Below are 23,715 nucleotides of genomic sequence, written 5' to 3' on the forward strand. Positions count from 1 at the left end.
TCATGGGAAACAGAGGAGACAACCAGTTTCCTATAAATCCAAAACAACTAACAAGCAAAAGCCCAGGATAAGACAGAGCCAGAAAGACAGGGGAAACCCTACAGACTATATTAGGTTTGGGCAGTCCTTCCTGATAGAAGGGCTGAAGCTTGAGAAAATTTCTGTTTTACCATCAGCTAGTTACAAAACCAAGAAACAGATATCTCAGGAAATAAATCCCAGAGTTAACATTTTAAAGTGTGCAACAAAAGAGTGCAAAACAAACAAAGAATCAGGAAGTGATAGCCCATGCAAAGAAAAAGGATAAAATATAGAAACCACCAATGAGGAAGATGAGAATGTAGACAATACAGAACAAGCCTTTAAAAAAATGATCTTAAAAGTGCTCAAGGAAGTGAAAGAAAGTACAGAGAAAGAACCAAAGGAAATTATGAAAACAATGAATAACAATATGATAATCTACGTAAAAATATAGAAACTTTAAAAAGGAATCCAAATAATCCAGCTATATGCTGCTTACTAGAGACTCATTTAAGATACAAGGATACAAATGGATTGAAAGTCAAAGGATGGAAAAAGATTTTCCATGCAAGTTGTAACCAAAAGAAAGCAGGAGTAGCTATACTAATATTGGACAAAATAGACTTTAAATATAAAAACATCATAAGAGACAAAGAAGGACACTATATAGTAATTAAAGGGTCAATTAATCAAGAAGATATAACAATCATAAATGTTTATGCTCCCAATCAAGGAGCTCCAAAGTATATGAGACTGACATTGGTGAAACTGAAGGGAGTGATAGATGTTTCAATAATAATAGTAGGAGACTTCAATACACCACTCCCCTCTATAGATAGAACAACAAGACAGAAGAACAACAAGGAAACAGAGAAGTTAAATAACTTGATAAATGAATTAGACCTAATAGACATATATAGGTCATTTTGCCCCAAAGCACAAGGTTATACATTCTTCTCTAGTGCTCATGGAACATTCTCCAGGATAGATCATGTGCTGGGGCACATGATCATTATAAATATAAAAACATTGAAATTATTTTCTCTGATCACAATGGGATGAAGCTGGATCTCAATAACCACCAAAGAACGAGAACATTCACAAATATATGGAGATTAAATAACTCACTGTTAAACAACCAGTGGGTCAAAGAAGAAAGTGCTAGAGAAATCAGTAGCTATCTGGAGATGAATGAAAATGAAAATATAACTTATCAGAACTTATGGGATGCAGCAAAGGCTGTGCTGAGAGGGAAATTTATTGCCCTAAGTGCCTATATTAAAAAAAGAAGGAGCAAAAATTGAGGACAAAACAGCAAAACCTGGAGGAACTTGAGAAATACAGCAAACTAACCCCAAGCAAATAGGAGAAGAGAAATAACAAAGATTAAAGTAGAGATAAGTGAATGGGAGAACAAAAGGATAATAGAAAGAATCAATAAAACCAAAAGTTGATTCTTTGAGACAATCAATAAAATTGATAGGCCACTAGCAAGATAGACAAAGGAAAAAATGAGAAGGGATGCAAATAAACAAAATCAGAGAGGAGAAGGGGTGTGTTACTACGGACCCTCAAGAAATGAAAGAAATTATAAGAGGATACTATGAACAACTATACGCCAGCAAACTAGAAAACTTAGATGAAATGGACAAATTCCTGGAGACACACAAACAAGCAACTTAGATGAAATGGACAAATTCCTGGAGACACACAAACAAGCAACTGAAGAAACAGAAGATCTCAACAAACCAATCACAAGTAAAGAGATTCAATCAGTCATCAAAATCTTCCTACAGGGCCAGGGCCAGATGGCTTCACAGGGGAATTTTATCAAACATTCCATAAAGAACTAACATCAGTCCTGCTCAAACTCTTCCAAAAAATGGAGGGAAAAGGAACTCTACCTAACTCATTTTATGAAGCTAATATTATTTTAATACCGGGTATTTTAAAACTGGGTAAAGATGCTATGAGAAAGGAAAACTACAGGCCAATCTCACTAATGAACATAGATGCAAGCATTCTCAATAAAATATTATCAAACCAAATCCAATAGCACATTAAAGGAATTGTACACTGTGACCAAATGGGGTTTATACGAGGAATATAAGAATGGTTCAACACAAGAAAATCAATTAATGTAACACCGCACATTAACAAATCGAAAGGGAAAAATTACATGATCATCTCAATTGATGCTAAAAAGCATTCAGCAAAATTCAGCATCCATTTCTGATAAAAACACTCCAAAAGATAAGAATCAACAGTAACTACCTCAACATGATAAAGGGAATATATGAAAAACCAATAGGCGGCATCATACTCAATGGAGAGAGACTGAAAACTTTCCCCCTAAGATAAGGAACAAGACAAGGATGCCCACTGTCACCACTATTATTCAAGATTGTGCTAGAAGTTCCAGCTAGGGCAATCAGGCAGGACAAAGAAATAAAAGGCCTCCAAATTGGAAAGGAAGAAGTGAAACTCTCATTATTGCAGGTAATATGATACTATACTTGGAAGATCCTGAGAAATCTACAACAAAGTTACTTGAGCTAATAAATTCAGCAAGGTGATGGGATATAAAATTAATGTGCAAAAATCAGTAACATTTCTGTACACAAGCAATGACATAGCTGAGGAGTCAGTTAAGGCAAAAAAATCCATTCAGATTAGCAACTAAAAGAATCAAATAGTTAGGAATGAACTTAACTAGAGACATAAAGGACTTGTACACAGAAAATTATATAACATTGCTAAAGGAAATCAAAGAGATCTAAATGGGTGGGAAGACATTCCCTGCTGATGGATAGGAAGGCTAAATATAGTTAAGATGTCAGTTCTCCCCAAATTGATCTACAGATTCAACATAATACCAATAAAAATTCCAACAACCTACTTAGAAGATTTAAAAAGCCAATTATCAAGTTCATCTGAAGGGAAAGAGATCCCTAATAGCTAAAAGCATCCTAAAAAAGAAGAATGAAGTGGGAAGATTAGCACTCCTTGACTTTAAAACCCATTATAAAGCCACACTAGTGAAAACAGCATGCTACTGGCACAAAAACAGAAGCATTGACCAATGAAATCAAATCAAGAGTGCAGAAATAGACCACCAAATTTATGGTCAACTGATTTTGACAAGTCCCCAAATCCTCTGACGTGCGACAAAATAGTTTTTTCAATAATTGGGCATGGAAGAACTGGATACCAATAGGCAAGAGAATGAAAGAGAACCCTTATCTTACATCCCACACATAAATTAACTCAAAGTCGATCAAACACCTAAATATAAGAACTAGTACCATAAAGCTTCTAGAAGAAAATGTAGGGAAACATCTTCAAGACAAACTTTACACCCAAGGCACAAACAAAAAAAGAAAAAATTAGATAAATGGGAACTCCTTAAAATCTAATGCTTCTGCACCTCAAAAAACTGTCAAAAAGGTGAAGAGGCAGCCAACTCAATGAGAGAAAATATTTGAAATCACATATCGGGCAAAGGTTTGATTTCCTGATATACAAGAAGTCATACAATTTAAAAAAAAAAGAAATTGACCCAACATTTAGAAATCATTCCATTCTACATATGCAATCAGTAATTCTTAACATCATCACATAGATGCGTGATCATCATTTCTTAGTACATTTGCATTGATTTAGAAGAAGAACTAGCAAAACAACAGAAAAAGATATAGAATGTTAATATAGAGAAAAAAATAAAAATAATAATAATAGTAAAAAAAAGAGAAGTCATACAAGTCAACAACAAAAGAACAAACAACCCAATTATAAAATGGGATTAAAATATGAATAGGCATTTTCTGAAGAGCAAGTGCAGATGACTCAAACACACATGAAGAGATGCTTATTTTCATTGGCTATAAGGGAAATGCAGATTAAGACTACAATGAGATACCACCTCCTGCTATAAGAATGGCTGCTATTAAACAAACTGGAAACTATAAATGTTGGAGAGGATGTGGAGAAACTGGGACGTTTATGCACTGCTGGTGGGAATGTATAATGGTGCAGCCACTATGGAAGACTGTTTGGCGGTTCCTTAGGAAACTAAATATTGAGTTGTCCTATGACCCAGTAATAGCACTACTTGATATATACCTAGAAGAGCTGAAAGCAATGCACAAACAGACATTTGCACGCCAACGTTCATAGCAGCATTATTCCAATCGCCAAAAGATGGAAACAAACCAAATGCCCATCAGCAAACGGGTGGATCAACAAAATGTGGTATATACATACAATGGAATATTATGCAGCAATAAGACAAAATGACATCCTGAAGCATACAACAAGATGCATGAGCCTTGAGGACATAATGCTGAGTGAAATTAGCCAGACCCAAAAGAATAAATACTGTATCATTCCACTTTTATTACCAGCATAAAAATATAATCAGAGGGTTATAATACAGAATATAGGGGACTTAGAGATACATAGAAACTAGAGATGGGTGAACTAATGAGGTTGAACTCCATTGTAAGGGAATAGATAGGAGCAAAGTTGATTCTCTAGTGGGTCTAGAAGTAATATTACCATATTGAAGATGAACAAGATTGAAAGAGGATGTATAGACTTACATGTCCAACTGATTAACACTAAAAATATGAATTAGTTCTCATAAGAATTACTTCAAAGATATGATTCTTTAAGTCCAAGGTACAGGGGGACAACTGCTATTGGTTGATATGAGCTATGTTCAAATGGAAACCATCAGTACTACCACAGCAACAGCAGAGTCAAATAATGGGGGGAGAGACAAGTGTTAAGAGGGGGTTTAGATTTCCTATACGGCAAGGATGTGTTTTTTGGTTTTCTTTCTCTTAGGAACAATGAAATTATCTAAAATTGAGAACGTTGATGGACTGTGGACTTTGGGCCTTCTATATGATGCCCAATGAATGCAGGTGGCTGAAGGATGCACTGACAGAGAAGTAGATTGGTGAACGATGGTGTATACTTATGAATGAAGGTTGTGCTGCTACAAAAAGGAAGAAAGTTGTGAGGCATGCAATGATGTGAATGAACATGTGGGACAGTTGGTGAGACAAAATAAGCCAGAAACAAAAGAACAACAGTGGTATCGTCAGCTTTAGAAAATGCTTATAAGAAAGCTGGATAAGCTTTTAGAGAAGACACACTAAGTCCAGGGTGGTGATTCATATTTCTGGATTTTGAGAGGCTGTTTTATATACATAATGTGATATTTAGAGACAAGAACAAAGCTGAACAGGTTGGGTTAAAGTAGTTCAGAACATAGGGGTAATGAAGACAGTGTCTATATTTTAGAACCACACATACTCTGAGACCAGTGGAAAAAAGGTTTATTTGATCTGGAACTGAAATTTGCTGCAGTGCATAATCTAATTCAACCTATTTGTATAGCTCATTTGAACAACTGAAACACAGGGACCACAGAGTAAGAAAGAGTCCTTTATTCCTGTATAGATTATTGTAATGCCTGGTAATATCCTAAAGTATGTTAAGCAGATAATCAAAATGTATTGGCAAAGTCTCCCAAGAGAGGAGAGAAAGAATATGGAACTATTAAACCTTACCATCAGGGAATCCCCTGATATTGTGTCAAACTTTAGGGACACCAAAATCATGCCCTTGATCATGAGACTTACTCTTGTGAAGCCTATGTAGGTAGCAGAGAAGCTTAGACTACCTATAGGCATGCCTAAGAGTTACTTCTGGAGAACCTCTGTTCTTGCTCAGAAATGGCCTCAGTCTCTCTAAGCCCACTCTGCAAGTGAAATCATTGCCCTCCCCTCTACATGGGACATGGCATCCCTAGGTGAAAGTCTCCCTGGTGACATGGGAGATGACTCCCAGGGCTGAATCCAGACCTGGTACCATGGGATCAACAATTCTATCCCAACCAAAAAGGGGAAAAGTGTAATTAGTAAAGTATAAGTGGCAGAGAGAGTTCAAATAGAGTCAAAAGGCTACTCTAGAGGTGGTTCTTATGCAAGCTTCAGGTAGACCCTGGTACCTATCATAACCTGCCAACCCCAGGCAGGTTGGACCATTCCAGCCAATCCTAAAGAACACCTAGGGCAATATATAAGATTCCACAAGGATTCCATGCACTTTCCAGAAACCTACAACCTCCAGATGGGTCCCTGGCCCAGATAAGTCCTAAAACCTAGTCCAGCCTCTCCAGAAACCTAGTCCAGCCTCTCCAGAACATCAAATAGTTCCATCTCCCTACCCCATATTAGTGACAGATCCTTCCAATATCAAAAATTTAGAATTAACATAGCTCAAACAACCCTAAAGAGAGGTATGGAAAGATCAAAGATGATCGTGGAGTTATACATAGAAGATAGGATTTAACAAATGAATATGAATGCTGAATCATTAAATTGATACCTCTTTTAGTCTCCAGTATTTTAGAGCAGCTAGAAGTAAAAACCTAAAATTGTGAAATTGTAACCCATGTCAAAGTCTGAAATATGTTCTACAACTAATTGTAGTGCTGTGCTTTTAAATTTATAGCTTTTTTGTATATATGTTATTGTTCACAAAAAAAGAAGGAAAAAAGCGATTGTGATGATAAAAAATATTTAGGCCCTTTAGCCTCCTATATTCTGGAGCAGCTAGAAAAATATAAGAGGATCTGCCCTGTAACCACTTGTTGAAGATTGCTTTGAAAACTCTTGCTTTGGAGGGAACTGCCTGAAGGTGTGGAGCTGTGTTCCAGTAGCTGAGTTTCTTGAAGATGAGTGTGTAGTGGTGTAGCTATCGCAGTGTGACTATGTGATTGTGGGGACCGTGTGTCTGATGCTCCTTTTGTCTACCTTGTCAACAGACGAGTAAAGCATATGAGTTGAAAATGGATAAATAATAGGGGGAACAAATGTTAAAATAAATTTAGTAGATTGAAATGCTAGTGATAAATGAAAGGGAGGGGTAAGAGGTATGATATGTATGAATTTTTTCTGTTTTCTTTTTGTTTCTTTTTCTGCATTGATGTAAATGTTCTGGGAAATGATCATGATGATGAATATACAGCTATGTGATGATATTGTTAGTTACTGATTATATAACAAGAATGGAATGATCATATTGTAAGAATGTGTGTTTGTATGTGGTTATGTTTCATAAATAAATCAAATTTTAAAAAAACTATTGCTTTTTTATTTCTTTGCTTTGTATATATGTTATACTATACAATAAAAAAAAAGTTAAAAAAAAAAAAACAGGAAGACACTTGAAGTGAGTCAGGCTGAAAACCAGAAGAAAAAAGATATATTAAAAGTGAAAATAGCCTAAGACAGCTATGTGACATATTACATGCACCAATATATACATTACAGGGGTCCCAAAAGGAGAAGAAAACAAGAAAAGGCAGAAGGAATAGTCAAAGAAATAATGACAGAGAACTTCCCAAACTTAGCAAAAGATGTGAAGATGTACACCCAAGAAGCTCAGAGAACACAAAACAGGATAAGCATGAAGAAAAATACTCTCCATCATATATTGATTACACTGAACTGCAAGAGATACGCTACATATTATGTACAAGGGAGTCTCAATTTGATTGAGTGCTGATTTCTTACCAGAAACCATGGAGGCAAGAAGGCAGTGGGATAAAATACTTAACATGCTGAAGGAAAACAACTGCCAGCCAAGAATTTTATATTTGGTGAGACTCTTTCAAAAATGAGGGACAGATTAAGACATTCTCAGATAAACAAAAGCTAAGGGAGTACATCTTCACTATATCTACCCTACAAGCAATACTAAAGGGAGTTCCTCAGACTGAAAGGAAAGGACACTAGACAGTGTTTCAAAGTGGCACTAAGAAATAAAGACCTGTAAACAGGTAACATTTGGGTCACTTAAAATACCAATATTATTGTATTGCATTATTTGGTATGTAACTCCACTTCTTACTTCCTATAGGTGCTAAAATGCACATGCATAAAAACTAAAGATAAATCTATGTTTTTAGACATACACTGTACAAAGATATAAGTGGTAAACTCCTGGAAGAAAATGTAGGGAAGCATCTTCAGATCCTTGTGTTCGGCAGTGGTTTCTTAGACTTTACACCCAAAGCATAAGCAACAAGAGAAAAAATAGATAAATGGGACCTCATCAAAATATAAATATTTTGCTCCTCAAAGGACCTTATCATAAAAGTAAAACAACCTATACAATGGGAGAAAATAATTGGAAACTACGTATCTGATAAAGGATTAATATCCAGAATCTGAAGCAAAATCCTTCAACTTAACAACAAAAAGACAAACCATTGGAAAAAATGCCCAACCCCCTTGAACAGACATCTCTCTAAATAACATATACAGAAAGCACATGTAAAGATAATCATCAGCATTAGCCATCAGGGAAATGAAAATCAAAACTACAACGAGATACCATTTCACACTCATTAGAATGACTACTATTAAAAAAGTGGAAAATAGCAAGTATTGGAAAGATGTAAATTGTTAATTGCTGGTGGCAGTGTAAAATGGTGCAGCTTCTGTGGAAGACAGTGTGGCAGTTCTTCCGAGAGCTAAGTATGGAACTATCATATGACCTGGCAATCCCACTAGTAGGTGTATATCAAAAAAACTGAAAACAGGCACTTGAACAGATATTTGCACACCAGTGGTCATAGTGCATTATTCACGATTGCCAAAAGATTGAAGAAACCCAGGTGTTCGTCAACCCTAACGAATGGATAAATGAAATGTGGTATATACATATAATGGAATATTATTCATCCATAAATAGGAATGAAGTCCTGATGACATGCTACAACATGGATGAACCTTGAAGACATGTTGAGTAAATAAGCCACATACAAAAGGACGAAGATTGCATGCTCTCACTGATTTTAAACAATTTGAATAAGCAAACTCAAAGAGTTAGAATCTAGAATATAGGTTACCAGGGGATTGGATAGGAATAGGGAATGGGAAGTTAAGGCTTAAAAGGCACAGGGTTCCTATTTGGGATGTTGGAAATGTTTTAGTTGTGGGTGGTGGTGATGGTAGGCACAGCACTGTGAATGCAACTTACAGCACTGTGACTGCAACTAACAGCACTGAAATATATACCTAAATATGATTAAAAGGGGAAATGCTAGATTGTACATATGGTAACAATAATTTTTTAAAAAATCCTTAGAACTACATTACACAAGCAATGAACCTTAAGTTAAATGTGGACTGTAATTAATAGTACAATTATAGAAATATGCTGTCATCAATTGTAACAAATGCACAAATATTCCACACTAATGTAAGGTGTTAGTGGTGGGGTGGTACATGGGAATCCTGTATTTTATGCATGATTGTTCTGTAAACCCACAATTTCTCTAAAAAAAATGGAAAGAAAATGTACTCAGGAAAAAAGTAAAGCATAGTATCTAGACCAGTCAATTGCTTTATCAGGACTCATAAAACCATTCATGAATTTTTAAAAAATCACCAGTTAAGGAGCACATTCTCTAGGGAGAAAGATGCCTCCTGAAGTCAGTCATTTGAATGCCCATAGCAGAATAATGAAGAGAAAGTCCAGTTAAGGAATAGCCCCTACTTTGGGACCATTGTTTTATATTATGTTATAGATATTATTAATTGATTATTCCAAGGTAAAACCTCTTTCTTATAGATGTTGAGTTGGGCAAACACATCATTAGCAGTAAATAAGTTTACCCTTTTATATAGCAAGTGGTCTAATGTTTTTAGAGGAGTAAGCATATTTTGTGTAACATTTTAAAAATCTTTATAGTTGGGTAATGAAGTGTACCTTTGCAATTTTATGATAGTATAGAGGAACCTAAATTGACTTTTCGTTCTTGTTGGGTCATAAGACATTTTAAACTTCTTATTTGATGAATGAAGATTTATTTTGCTGGGCCTTGAAGTACTTTGAGTATTTTTATGTAAGACTGGGTTTTGTTTTTGTTTATATTTTATTTCTTTTGCAAAATTACTTAAGAGAATGCTTGGTAATGTAAATTTCTGTTGCATTTTAGAAAATGATGCTCATCTTCTATACTACGCTAAGTGCAAATTTTAATTAACCTCTAACTACACATCAGAATATCTGGGCTTGTTCTGGAAGACATTATGGTGGTTTCTCAGGAAGCTAAGTGTAAGTGTACAATTGCCATATAACCTGGCAATCCCAAGTATACAATTGCCATATGATCTGACAATTCCATTATTTGGTATATACACTGAAGAATTGAAAGCAGGGACACGATAGACATTTGAACATTGATGTTTATACTGGGATTATTCATGATTGACAAAAGATGGAAACAGCCCAAATGGCCATCAACTGACGAGTATATGAACAAGCTGATATAAACATATCCAATGGAATATCATGCAGCTGTAAGAAGAAATCGAGTCATGATGCATGCAACAATGTGAATGAAACTTGAGGACATTATGTTGAGTGAAATAAACCAGAAGCAAAAGGACACATAACAACTGTATGGTATCACTAATATGAACTAACTATAATGAGCAAACTCTAAGCATTAAACTTGTTGCAAGTTTATAGTTCTAAGGCTATGAAAATGTCCCAATTAAAGCAAGTCTATAAAAATGCCCAAATTAAGGGACCAACAAGAGGTTACCTTCACTCAAGAAATGCCAATGAAGTTCAGGGTTTCTCTCTCAACTGGAGAGGCACATGGCATACATGGCAACATTAATTGTAACAAAGCACTATACCAAAACTATATGTCAGTAATAGAGGGATATAAGGGAGGTGTGTGGTATTTTTTTTTTTTTTGGAAGAAATGGGAATGTTCTCATATTGATTGTGATGGTGAATGCATAGCTTTGTGATTCTATCTGGAAGCACTGATTGTACGCTTTGGGTGCATTTTATGGTATATGAATAAAATTGTTCTTAAAAAAATAAACAGAAAAGTACAAAAAAATGTTGGGTTTCTGTCTCTGAGGAGAATCTTCAGCTCAGCTAGGCTGCAATTTTTTTTTCAGCTTTTGTTAAGAAACACCTGAAATTTACTGGCAGTAAGAAAAGAGACTGAGATGTAGTCTGGGAATGGCAGAAACAGCATCATTAGCCTAAATGATGGATAGTGGTGATTGGTGTCTACAAAAGTATCTTGATTCCCAAGTGGGTATCAAGTTATTTGGCAAATGAATTTCTTGTACAAATTTAGAGTCAATCTTAGGGAGGCCTAGGTGGCATGGTATAGTGGGAAAAGCCCTGCTTTTCATGAATAAACCTGACTTACTACCTGTGGACCTTAAATTTAACATTTCTGAATTCCCTCAATTATAAAGGGAAGAAATTATTGACAATAGGCTCTCAATAAATGGTGGCTCATTTTTTTATTGTTGTTATTATTACTGCTGCTGATCTCAAATGCTTCCATTTTATGTTTTCTGAAAATTTTTTGTTAGCCACAAGATTACATAACTAGACAGTTTTAAGACAGCAATACACTAGACAGTTTTAAGACAGCAATATAGAGTTTAATAAATGATTTCTTAAGACAGAAGTCTTTGAGATGTGATACTATTTATAGTTTACATGAGCCAGGCTTGAAAAAAGTTTTGCTTGAAAAAAGCCCTAAGAATATTCCATATATATCTGGTTTTCTACTTTTTTTTTTTTTGCTTATTCTAGGATATAATTGTTAAGAACCGAGATAAGTGGGAGAGAGAGAGATAAAATTCAACTCCAAATGCTTGAAATAGTTTTATACAGATCGAGGCAAACACCTGATTATTTAATCCAGGGGATACTGATGGACAGAGAGACTCATTCAAGTAATCAAAAAAGAAAACCCTTAGGTTTGCCTACTGTAGTAGTTAGATTTAGACATCAATTTGGTCAGGTGAGATTGTGCCTAGTTTTTCTGTTGCTATGGACTTAAATCATCAGCATATGAAATTCATCTATGGCTGATTACATCTGTGCTTGTCTAATGGAAGTGCTTTCCACAATAAGTGACATTTAATTTAATTAGTTGGAGGCTTAAGAGGAGAGCCCAACACAGCTCAGCAACCCAGCACAACTCAGCTCGGGGTTCAGAACTGGCTCAGACCTGATATTCAGAGATGCAGAAAGGACACACGCTGGGGAAAGCTGTTTCAACCCAGAAGCTGGGAGAGAGGGCCAGTAGATGTTGCTGGGTACATTCCCATGTGACATAAAAACCTAGATGAAAGTTAGCTGCCTTTCCTCTGAGGAACTGTAAATTTGTAACTAAATAAGAGCCACTCCATCTCTGGTGTATTGCATTCTGGCAGCCTTAGCAAACTAAGACAGATTTTGGTACCAAAGGAGTGGGTGCTGCTGTGTTTGCAAATACTAAATATGTTGGAATAGCTCTTTAAATGGATAAGGGGAAGATTCTGGAAGAATTGTGAGGAGCTTGGTAGAAGAAAGCCTAGATTGCTTTGAAGAGACTGTTGGTAGAAATATGTACGCTAAAGATATTTCTGTTGCAGATTGGAAAGACGGCTACTCTTGTTTTGAAGTGGCAGAAAGTTTGACAAAATGGAGTTCTGGTGGATGGAAGGGAGAATTTGAATGTGATGATCTGGCTGATGAAATTTCCAAGCTAAATGTGGAGGATGCAGCCTGGTTTATCCTTGCAGCTCACAGTAAAATGTGACAAGATAGGGATAGGCTGTGAACTGAATTTGAGTGCAAAGAAACCAGAAATTGATGGTCTGGAAAATTTTGGGCTTCCAGAAAGTGAGACCCTAGAGAAGAGTGTCCCACGTGAGGATTTAACTAAACATGGAGCTATTCAGCCATTACAAGACAAACCAGGATTGGTGATGGAATTATCCAGAAATGATTTATGGAAGGTTCTATTGTCTGATGGCTTTGATCCCTACATGCTACATATCAAATCAACAAATTTTTTGTGAGACCTGTATAAATGGAACCACTGTGGGTCTGGATTGGAAGAGACAGAAAAAAGAAGAGTAAAGGAAAAATACTTCAGACGCAGAATCATGGAAGTTTACTCTGAAGCCAAGAAACCCTGGGCCAAGAGAATGAATCCACCTATGCGCGTGGAGGGGGTAGGTTTGCCCTGGATGCAGAGAATGGACCTTCTGCCTCAATGATCAGTAAGAGCTCTGGTGCCCCAGGCCTTGGAGAGGGCAAAGCACATTCCCTAGGAATTGAGGGGAGCCTGGCAGCCACCCCGTTGTTCTGAAGGGATTGAGTGTGTGCCCCAGAGTTGGCAGAGAATCAGGGTGCCACCCAGATGCTTTAGGTGGTAGGAGCCAAGAAAAAGGTGCTTTTCCCAATATACCAACCCTCATCCCAGTGTTTGGAGAGAACAGGGCCACTGCATGTGCCCTTGGAGAGGGTGGGATTGCCACTTTCTAAAGCCCTGAGAATGAATGACTCTCTGACTTTGAAATCTAAGAAGTTTGCCCTGCAGATTTTTGGAATCGTTTAGGTCCGATGATCCCTGTTTTCCTTCTAATTTCTCCCTATGGTAATGGAATAGTTTATCCTATGACTGTTTCTTCTTTGTATATTGGAAGCAGATAACTTGCTTTAAGTTCACAGGTCCACAGCCAGTGGAGAATTTTGCTTCAGGACAGACCATGCCTGTAGCTAACTTTTTTTGGTACTAATTTTGAATTGGTATTGTATTTGTATTGTTACTGAAATGATTTAAGGCTTTTGTGATATCGTGATGAAATGAATGTATTTTGTATACTCGCATGGAAATTGGGCATAGTCGATATTAATGTAACCCCCACCATATAGCATACAACAACAAAAAATTGGGCAGGGTAGATATTAGTGGAGCTGTGGGATGATCTAGTATTGAGAGGGAGCAGTGTTGTCAGTTGTATACCCCAGTGCTTAGAATACAAAAATTTCTAAGCACTGGGGATTTTTATTCTCCATGGATCCTTTATTATTTATTTTAAACTATCCAAGTGCAGAGGATTAAGTTATGATGAAAGATTAGTGTTAGTAATATGTTAAATGAATTTTATATAGTTGTGGGACTTTTCAACTTTTAGTTCAAAATAAAAATCACTCTTAATGCTTCTAGTAACTAAAATCTTGTTGAAATTAATTTACTACATTAAAATAACCTATGATGAATGTTCTAAGAAATGATCATGGTGATGAATATACAACTATGTGATGATATTATGAGCTATTGATTGTATACCAAGAATGGAATGATCATATGGTAAGAATGTTCGTGTTTGTATGTTGTTATGTTTTAAAAAAATTAAAAATAAAAAATAAAAAACCCATGATGGAATTTTAGGCAATAAAGCTTTCAAACTGATTTGCTTTTGTTCATTATCTTTGTCTTTATTTGCAGTTCTGGGAAATGCCAGTGCAAAGTGGGTGTCACTGGTTCTTCATGTGACCAATGCCAAGTTGGATTTTATGGCTTCAGTAAGAATGGCTGCTTGCCCTGCCAATGCAATAATCGGTCTGCCAGTTGTGATGCTTTCACAGGTACATATTTCCTTAACTCCATTACATACTAGTCTATTGTTCTTTTCAATTTTAACACCTTCAGATATAAGTCCATTCTTCCTGAACAGTTTCTAAGTAGGATGTTAGTGCACAGCAAGCCAAACTCCCACTACAGACAGCAACTTGGGAAAATATATGAATTTTGAAAATCATGTTATTAACATTTGAAGAGCTATGGAAGCAATGAGGACTATGTGAACTAAAATTATAGAAAGGGTAGAACTCTTCCTATGTGAGCTGGTGTTCACCAGCTGTTTCCTTCTGGGAACATTTGCTGATTCTGGGCACAGGCTAAGGATCAGGCTTGGCACAAACAAAGGAATCCTACTGGATAAAAGAAATATAAGAAAACTTTTTTGCTATTATTTGGGCTGGCATAATATATTATAAACTAAAGGAGCCCCAAATGCAATGCCAGTTCTCCCATAGAACATTAACTGACAGTGTAGGAGATAGTGCTGGGAGGCTGGTCCAGAAAGGTAGAACAAAATCTCCTTTTCTTACAGTGCTTAGAAGACAAAGTCCCTTTGGAGAGAGAAAGCCTTCTACCAGAATTCTGACCATTTCTCCCATAAGACATTACCACATTCTGAAGGGTGTGACTGAGAGCTAGGCTCAAAACCAGCAAAGGGCAGTACTGAATCTCTCGCTTAGTCTTTTATGACTAAGGAGATTCAGGCCTGCTAGACCCTCAGTCAAAAGCAAGGTAGGGCTGTGGCCAATAAATATTGATGAATCAGAGGCAAACCAATTCATATTAAAACTGCATTCCATCCTCAACTGAGCTCAATGTATGATTGGATTGAGGTAATCCTCTCATGTCTGCCTAACAGAGGAAAAGGGGAGTATTCTCTGGTTCTTTTATATACCATGTCTGGAGTAAAATAAAAAAATACTGGATGGTGCAAAGAGGTAGGAAAACATGACCAATAGTAAAGAAGAATCCAGATTATCCAGATATTAGGTGGCATGCTAAAATAATATTTTAAGAAAACAGAGGAAAAATCAGGCAACATAGGTAAAAGAGGGAAAATTTCAACAGAGAATTGGAATCTCTTAAAAGGAGTCAAATGGATATTCTAGAACTTAAAAATACAGCATCTGAAATTAAGAATTCATTGTATGGGTTTAACTGCAGATTGTATAGACAAGATGGGATTAGTAAACTCTAATATACCCCAATTGAAAATACCCAGACTGAAGCACAGCAGGAAAAATAATGGAAAGAATAGCTAAATAGCCAAAATGTCTAACTCAAAAATAACTGGAGTCCCAGGAAGAAAGGAAAGAGATATTGAGGTAGAAGCCATATCAGAAAAGATAACGGCTAAGAAATTTTCCAAAACTGATAAAAAGACATCAGTTCACAGATTCATAAACTAAGCAAACTCAAAACAGTACAAAAAAATCTAGACAATATTAGTTAAATTATTAAAAACTAAAGGCAATTAACCTTCCTGATCTTCGGTTTTCCTCAGTATAAGTATTAGAGACACCTCCTTGGAACACTTTTTTCCCTGCAACCAAAAAAAAAAAAAATCAGGACACATACTAACCTGACAAGTACAAGTGTTTTCATAAAAGCAGGGTAACATAATATTTGAAATTGAAAGTACCCTGGGAAATCTTTGTTTTAGTCTTATATGACATTCTAATCCTCTACTCTATGGTGAACACAGTTGACTTAGAAGAAATTGTATTTTTTTTTTCCTTTATATGATCTAGTCCCTGTCTACTTGCCAATTTTATCTCATGCTGTTTTTTTTCCTTACTCTCTGTGATCCAGTTACAATGGCTTCTATTTCTAAAGCAGGCTATATTCCCTTGTCCCAAGGTTCTCACACATGAGCTTTCCTCTGCTTAGGAAGGTCATTCTAATCTACCTCTCTCCTCTGCCTCCAATCCCCTTTGCCATATTAAATCATATTTTTCTTTTAGGTCGTCACTCAAAAACCACTTCTCTAGAAAGCATTACCTGATGCTCCAGGATACATGGCATTTCTCCTATTATATACTCATATATACACTTGTATTTTTTTTTTATAGCACTCATCACAGTTTGTAGCTTTATATGTATAATGTGATTATGAGTCATATATGACTCACTCTTAAGTTGTCATCTTAAGTTTCATGAAGGTGGGAATGTCAGTTTTGCTCATCACTGTATATGCCATCTTTAGCACAACAATTGGCACATAGTAAGTACTCACTAAATGTTTGTTGAATAAATGAATGAAGAAATGAATGGAAAAACATACAGAGGAAAAATCCTGGGTAAAGACAGGAATATTTCTTCATATTAATTCTCTTTAACTTGCCATTTTGATCTTTTATAGTACCAGAAAGTAGGTTACTTTGATGGTTCTTCCTTTCAATTATTCTTGCAGCAATGAGGCAGTCTCTCTAATGACAATTAAATCTGGAACCATCATTGCTCTGGAGATAAAACATTTAAGGCAAAAGAAATCCTTTTTTCATCCTTATGATTTATAAAAGCAGCTAGTAATGAAATAAAAGAACTCCTATGGTTTTTTTGTTCAGAAATATAATAAAAGTGGAATTAACAAGGGTGCAAATACTTATAGATCAATCTTTCCATTTGTTTCTAATGTGATTTTTTTCTACATTGCTACAAGGCTGTTGCCCTCTGGTGGCTACTTACTATGTTTTCACAGTCTTTTTTCTTTTTTTCCCTCCTTTCTTTTCTTTTTCTATATCTGTTTTAGGCTGAAGTAGATTTTTAAAATATTTTTGCATAAAATATTTTGGGAAAAAACATTTTGGAAAGCAATTTGACAATATATATCAGGAGTTTTGTTGTTTTTTTTAAAATATAAGTTTAGTAGGTTTTATTTAAGTAATACAATTCAACTTCATTAATTTGAGCTTTTCTAATTTGAAATCTAAAACCACGTAGCTCTGGAAAGGAAAGTTTAGGTACGCCATCTGAGAATACACACAGAATATTGAAGCTACCTAAGAAACCTTATTTTGAAGCTCTCTATACATAGAAGGCCTACAATTGTTATTAAACATCTAATGAACATAGAAGCCTCAAGTTCTTCCTAATCACGATTTACATATCACTTACTTTAAGAGAATCCTCATTTGACAAATTGGCCATTTTAGTTCAGGCAGATTATTTGTGCATATGTTCTATCTTTTGCTGTAAAAGGTGAGCTGCTGGAAGGTATTCCTTGTCTTCTTCAGCTCTGTATTCCCCAATGGGCGTTATGTAGTGTCTTATGCCAAATATAGTACTTGACAAGTATTTTTGAAAATTATCACAGTGCATGATGTACTTGAAGCTATTTCAGTTGTCTTCTATTTCACTAATTTGTTCTCATCTGTCTTTCAATTAGTCCTAGTTTTACTATACTCTCAAAGAGCAAACTGTCTACCCCTTTATTAACTTGCACAAATTTATGTTTAATATAAATAAGGATACAAATATTTTCCATTTGTAATTGTTAATCTGTGATAATCAGAACCATTCCCTCACTTCTGGGACTGATATATACTGCTGTGCAATTTCAACTTTTACTTCTCATTGAATCAAAATTGAAATATTTCTTTCTAAGGTTAATAATTATCATTGAAATTAAGTTAGAAACTGACTTTGAAATTGTTCACTGAGCAATTAAATATTTTGTCCATACACATTCATATTTTTTGGGGGGGAGGTTCATGGTCCAGGAATCAAACCTGGGCTTAGAAAAGTGTTTAGATACATTTCTTTTTTTTCATCAGAAATGTTGTGTTTACAGAACAGTCATGCATAAAATGCAGGATTCCTACATACCACCCTATTTAATACCTTGTATTTGTGTGGTACGTTTGTAACAATTGGTGAAAACATATTTTTATAATAGTGTTATTAATTATACTTCATGGTTTAACTTAGGGTTCACTATTTTTGTTGCATAGTTCCATGGATTTTTAAATTTTTTGATTCTTTCCCTCCCTCCCTCCCTCCCTCCCTCCCTTTTTTTTTCTCCCTTCCTTTTTTTCCTTCTTTCCTCCTTCCCTCTCTTTCTCCCTTCCTCCCTTCCTACTTATTACCTTCCTTTCTCTCTCAACCCTCTTCCCCTCCCTTTCCCTCTCCCTCTCCCTGTTTTTCTCTGCTTCTTTCTCTCTTTCTTTCAATAGTTGACCTTTTTGGCATGTAGTCAGTCAATCAACCAGTGCTTATGGAGACTCTCGACTAATGTTTCTACTCATGTATATAGCCTTCTAAAGAGTGTTTACAATCTACTAGGGGACGCGGATCTTACAGGCATAGCAAGCGTAGAAATAAGATGGGGTAGGAACTCAACTCTATCCAATCCCTATCACTTTTCCTTTTTCTGGTAAACACTTAGAGTCTTTTTGCTGAATTTTGAAATTTACTGTGCTTTCAGAATAAATATTTTTTTATATGATTTGTTTATTTCAGGTGTTTGTTTAAACTGCCAGGAAAACAGCAAAGGGAATCATTGTGAAGAATGCAAAGAAGGATTTTATCAGAATCCTGATGCCATGAAAGAATGTCTTCGCTGCCCTTGTTCAGCAGTGACATCTACGGGCAGTTGCATCACAAGTAAGACCTTTCTCTAAATCTTCATGTTAGGGGAAGAAAAATCAGTGAATCGGTTATCATCAGGTGTAGCTTGCTTTGATGATTAACCTTCTAGATACTGTAGGGAAGGGGAGGGTTATAAAATCAGCAAAGGTTTTCTTTCCTAGTAATCTACAATCTAAGTCAAATATATAGGTGAAACAAGACTTAAAATGTTTAAAAAGCAAAATAATGAGTTAATACAGGAACTTTAAGACTGAGAAAAGCGGTAAGTTTCCGATTCAGACATAAATTGCTCACATATTTCATTAATTCATTCTTCCTGGTACTCAGTAATGTTGACTAGTTGTATTTATATAGTAATCTTATATAGTTAACTCTTATTTGTTCCTGATGTATTAAATATCAATTACTGCATAACTAATTGCCTCAATTTTAGTGACTTAAAACAATAAACATTGTCTCACATAGTTTCCGTTAGGAATTGGGAAGAGCTTAGGTGGGTGGTTCTAAATTGGGATTTCTTTCTTTTTTAAAAAGCTTTATTGAGGTATTATTCACATATGATACAATTCACCTATTTAAAATATACATTTAGTGGTTTTTAGTATATGCATGAAATTGTACAACCATCACCACAATCAAATTTAGAAAGTTTTCATCATTTTCACCCTCCAAAATCCCTGTGTCCATTAGCAGTATTTCTCCTTAGCCCCTATCAATTCTCTAGCCCTAGGCAACCACTAACTTACTTTTCGTTTTATGGATTTGCGTATTCTGTATATTAAATAAATGGAATCATACCTCTGTGGCTTTTTGTAATTGGCTTCATTCATTTAGTATCTTTAGTATAAAGTCTTCAAGGTTCATCCATATTATTCTTTTTATGTCCAAATAATATTCCATTATATGGATATGCCACATTTTATTTATCCATGCATCAGTTGATGGACAGTTGGACAATTTCTACTTTGGAGGTATTATGAATACTGTTGCTATGAACATTTGTGTACAAGTTTTTATGGGGGGCATATGCTTTTTATTTCTCTTGAGTATAGTCCCAGGAGTAGAATTGATGATTCCGGTGGTATTCTAGGGTGCTAGCTGCCTGAATGTAACATACCAGAAACAGAATGGTTTTTATAACAGGGAAATTTATTAAGTTGCAAGTCAATAAATGTCCCAAATAAAACAAGTCTATAAAAAAGTCTATAAAAATGCCCAAGTTAAGGCACCAACAAGAGGTTACCTTCACTCAAAAAGGCTGATGAAGTTCAGGGTTTCCCTCCAACTGAAAAGGCTCATGGCAACCTCTACTAGCTTTCTCTACAGGCTTCATGTTCCACGAAGCTCACCCAGGGGTCATATTCCTTTTTCATCTCCAAAGGTGTCTGGCAGCCTGGGCTCTCTTAACTCTCGTGGTTCTCGTTGCTCTAATGGATCTCCTGGTTCTCTCCAAAACGTTTCCTCTTTCAAAGGAGTCCAGTAAACTAATCAAGATCCACCTGGAATGGGTGAAGTCATAACTCCATGGAAGCCATATAATCAAAAGTTACCACCCACAGTTGGGTGGGTCCCACCTCCGTGGGAACAATTAAAAACCTCTCAGCCAGCAATTTTAAATGAGGATTAAAGGACATGGCTTTTCTGGGGTCCATAATCCTTTCAAACCAACACAGGTGGTAACTATATTTTTACCCTTTTGAGGAAGGAATAAATATTTTTTTATCAATGCAATTGACTTTTTTCTTTTTTGTGAAAAACAACATATATACAAAAAAAACTATAAATTTCAAAGCACAGCACAACAATTAGTTCCAGAACAGATATCAGAATTTGGTATGGGTTACAATTCCACAATTTTAACTTTTTACTTCTATCTGTTCGAAGATACTGGAAACTAAAAGAAATATCAGTATAATAATTCAGCAATCTTACTTGTTTGTTAAACCCTACCTTCTCTGAATAACTCCACCGTCACTCTTTAGGGGTATTCGAATTATGCCTATTCTAACTTTTTCATGTTGGAAGGGGCTGTCAATATTATGGAGTAGGGAGATGGAACTAGCTAATGTTCTGGAGAGGCTAGCCCCTCTAGGTTTCAGGACTTATCTGGTCCAGGGACCCATCTGGGGGTTGTAGGTTTCTGGAAAGTTACTCTAGTGCTTGGAACCTTTGTATAATTTTATATATTGCCCTAGGTGTTCTTTAGAATTGGCTGGAATGGGTTTTGGTTGGGGTTTGGCAAGTTATGATATGTAGCAATGTCTAACTGAAGCTTGCATAAGAGTGACCTCCAGAGTAGCCTTTCAACTCTATTTGAACTCTCTCAGCCACTAATACCTTATTTGATACACTTCTTTTCCCCCTTTTGGTCAGAATGGCATTGTTGATCCCATGGTGCCAGAGCCAGATTCATCCCTGGGAGTCATCTTCCATGTCACCAGGGAGACTTTCACCCCTGGATGTCATGTCCCATGTAGTGGGGAGGGCAATGATTTCACTTGCAGAATGGCGCTTAGAGAGAGTGAGGCCACATCTGAGCAACAAAAGAGGTCCTCCAGAAGTAACTCTTAGGCATCCCTATAGGTGCGCTAAGCTTCTCCACTACATACATAAGCTTCACAAGAGCAAGCCTCAAGATCAAAGGCTTGGGCTATTGATTTGGGTGTCCCTAATGTTTGACACAGTATCAGGGGTTTCCCTGGTGATAAAGTGATTATCTGCTTAATATATTCTAGTATGTATCCAGACATTGCATTAAGCTATACAGGATTAAAGGCCCTTGTTCTTTTTCTGGGCTCCCTATGTTTTGATTGTTTAAATGAGTTATCCAGACAGACTGAGAGATTATGTGCTACAAAAAATTTAGGTTCCAGACAAAATAAACCTTTCTTCCCATGGTCTCAGAGGGTAGGTGAGGTTCAAAAATGGGTTGGCTTTTAACAACAAGAATTTATTAAGTTGCAGGTTACAATTCAGAGGCCATGGAAATATTAAAATTAAGGCATCAACAGAGGATACCTTCACTGAAAAAGGTTGATGGCACCTGGGACTCCTTGTCACATGGAAAGGCATCTGCTTTTTCTTCGTTCCCGGGTTCTGATGCTTCTAGGTTCCATGCATCCTAGCTTGCTTCTCTGGGGACATCTCTGAGCTCTCTGTGTCCTGCCGGTCTTCTCTTAGCATCTCAGGGGCATTTCTCTCTCTGCATCCTTTGCTTGATTTCATCTCTCTGCTTTTTATATTTTCTGTCTTTTATTATCTTCATAGAGGACTCTAGTAAAAGGATTAAGATCCATCTTGAATTGGGTGGAAACAACCTAATCAAAAGGTCCCACCACAATAGGTCTGCACCCACAAGAATGGATTAAAAGAACGTAGCCTTTTCTGGGGTACGTAACGAATTCAAACTAGCACAAAAATTTTAAATTTTGATAAAGTCCAGTTTATCTGTTTTTTCCTTCTGTTACTTGTGTTGGCTTGGGATTTCTCATGACAGTCAAGATGATAACAGACAGTCATCTGAAGGCTTTATTGCTCACACAGCTATTAAATAATGGGACTGAGGCTAGAATGAATTTTTATTGATTCCTAGACCAGTGCCCCTTTACCTTAACATATATAAAAGGTTATTCAAACATGACACCTTATTATTTTATTGACTTCTGTTATTTTATACTTATGTGAGGCTTATTATATCTCAACTCAGAGACTTGATTTTATATTTTAATTTAATCTCTAATGGTTACCAGAAATGTCATTAAAAGAAAAATGATATTAATCCTAAAGTTTTTATAAACTACACTTATTTTATAAGTATATTCACAATAATAATATACTTTTTCCCATTCCAAGCTAGTAATTTCAGAACTCTAAATGGTCTACAATTCTTAGGAGCGTTCATGTTTAATAAAATAATCCTCAGAGTAGACTTTATTTCAGGGAAATTTGTGCCAAAATTTAAATCGGAAAGCATAATATAACTTGCTTAAGCATAGTGTACTTTTTATTTACAGCATTGGTTTCATATTTAGCCTGTATTTAGTTGGCTTTTAAAAAGGTATTTTAGGGCGGGCCGCGGTGGCTCAGCGGGCAAAGTGCTTGCCTGCTATGCCGGAGGACCTCGGTTCGATTCCCGGCCCCAGCCCATGTAACAAAAACGGAGAAACAGAATACAAGAAAATGTTTCCCTTCCTTCCTTCCTTCCTTCCTTCTCTCTGTCTTTCCTTTGCAAAAAAAAAAAAAAAAAAGGTATTTTAACTAATCCACTAAGCATATTGACCATTTATTATATGCAAGCCCTGTTCTAGGTTCTTTGAAGAGAGGAAAGAGAAATACAGCTGATTCCTACCTTCAAGGAACTCATGTTGTAGAAAGGGAGATGACCATAACTCAGGGTGGAGAGTGGTCAGAGGTACAGAACTGCAGATGAGAATTTAGAAGATGGAGCATAATTTTCTGCTGGGAAGTATAGCAAAGCAGCAAGGTGACATTTGAACTGAACCTTGAAGAGTGAGGATTTGAACATGTAGAAATGTAAGCATGTAGAGATGTATGGGAGATAAAAGCCAAAGACTGAACAGGGATCTGACCAATCCAATTTGTCACTTGTGTATGTATTC

The 23,715-nt window shown here is 36.1% G+C and overlaps 1 protein-coding gene and 1 long non-coding RNA gene across 2 annotated transcripts in view; one reads left to right on the forward strand and one right to left on the reverse strand.

The window, feature by feature from the left end:
* The window catches only part of MEGF9 (multiple EGF like domains 9), a 139,071-nt gene that overhangs the window by 106,131 nt on the left and 9,225 nt on the right, over nucleotides 1–23,715 (forward strand). The window contains exons 3-4 of the mRNA XM_077143564.1: nucleotides 14,372–14,511; nucleotides 18,968–19,111. Coding sequence (XP_076999679.1) covers nucleotides 14,372–14,511; nucleotides 18,968–19,111 — 284 coding nt within the window. The remainder of the gene's footprint in view (nucleotides 1–14,371; nucleotides 14,512–18,967; nucleotides 19,112–23,715) is intronic.
* Nucleotides 15,985–23,715, reverse strand: part of LOC143668956 (uncharacterized) — a 53,291-nt gene continuing 45,560 nt past the window's right edge. The window contains exon 3 of the long non-coding RNA XR_013168639.1: nucleotides 15,985–16,049. This is a non-coding gene — a long non-coding RNA (uncharacterized LOC143668956). The remainder of the gene's footprint in view (nucleotides 16,050–23,715) is intronic.

The sequence above is a fragment of the Tamandua tetradactyla genome, chromosome 2 (genome assembly GCF_023851605.1).
Source record: "Tamandua tetradactyla isolate mTamTet1 chromosome 2, mTamTet1.pri, whole genome shotgun sequence".
NCBI lineage: Eukaryota > Metazoa > Chordata > Mammalia > Pilosa > Myrmecophagidae > Tamandua > Tamandua tetradactyla.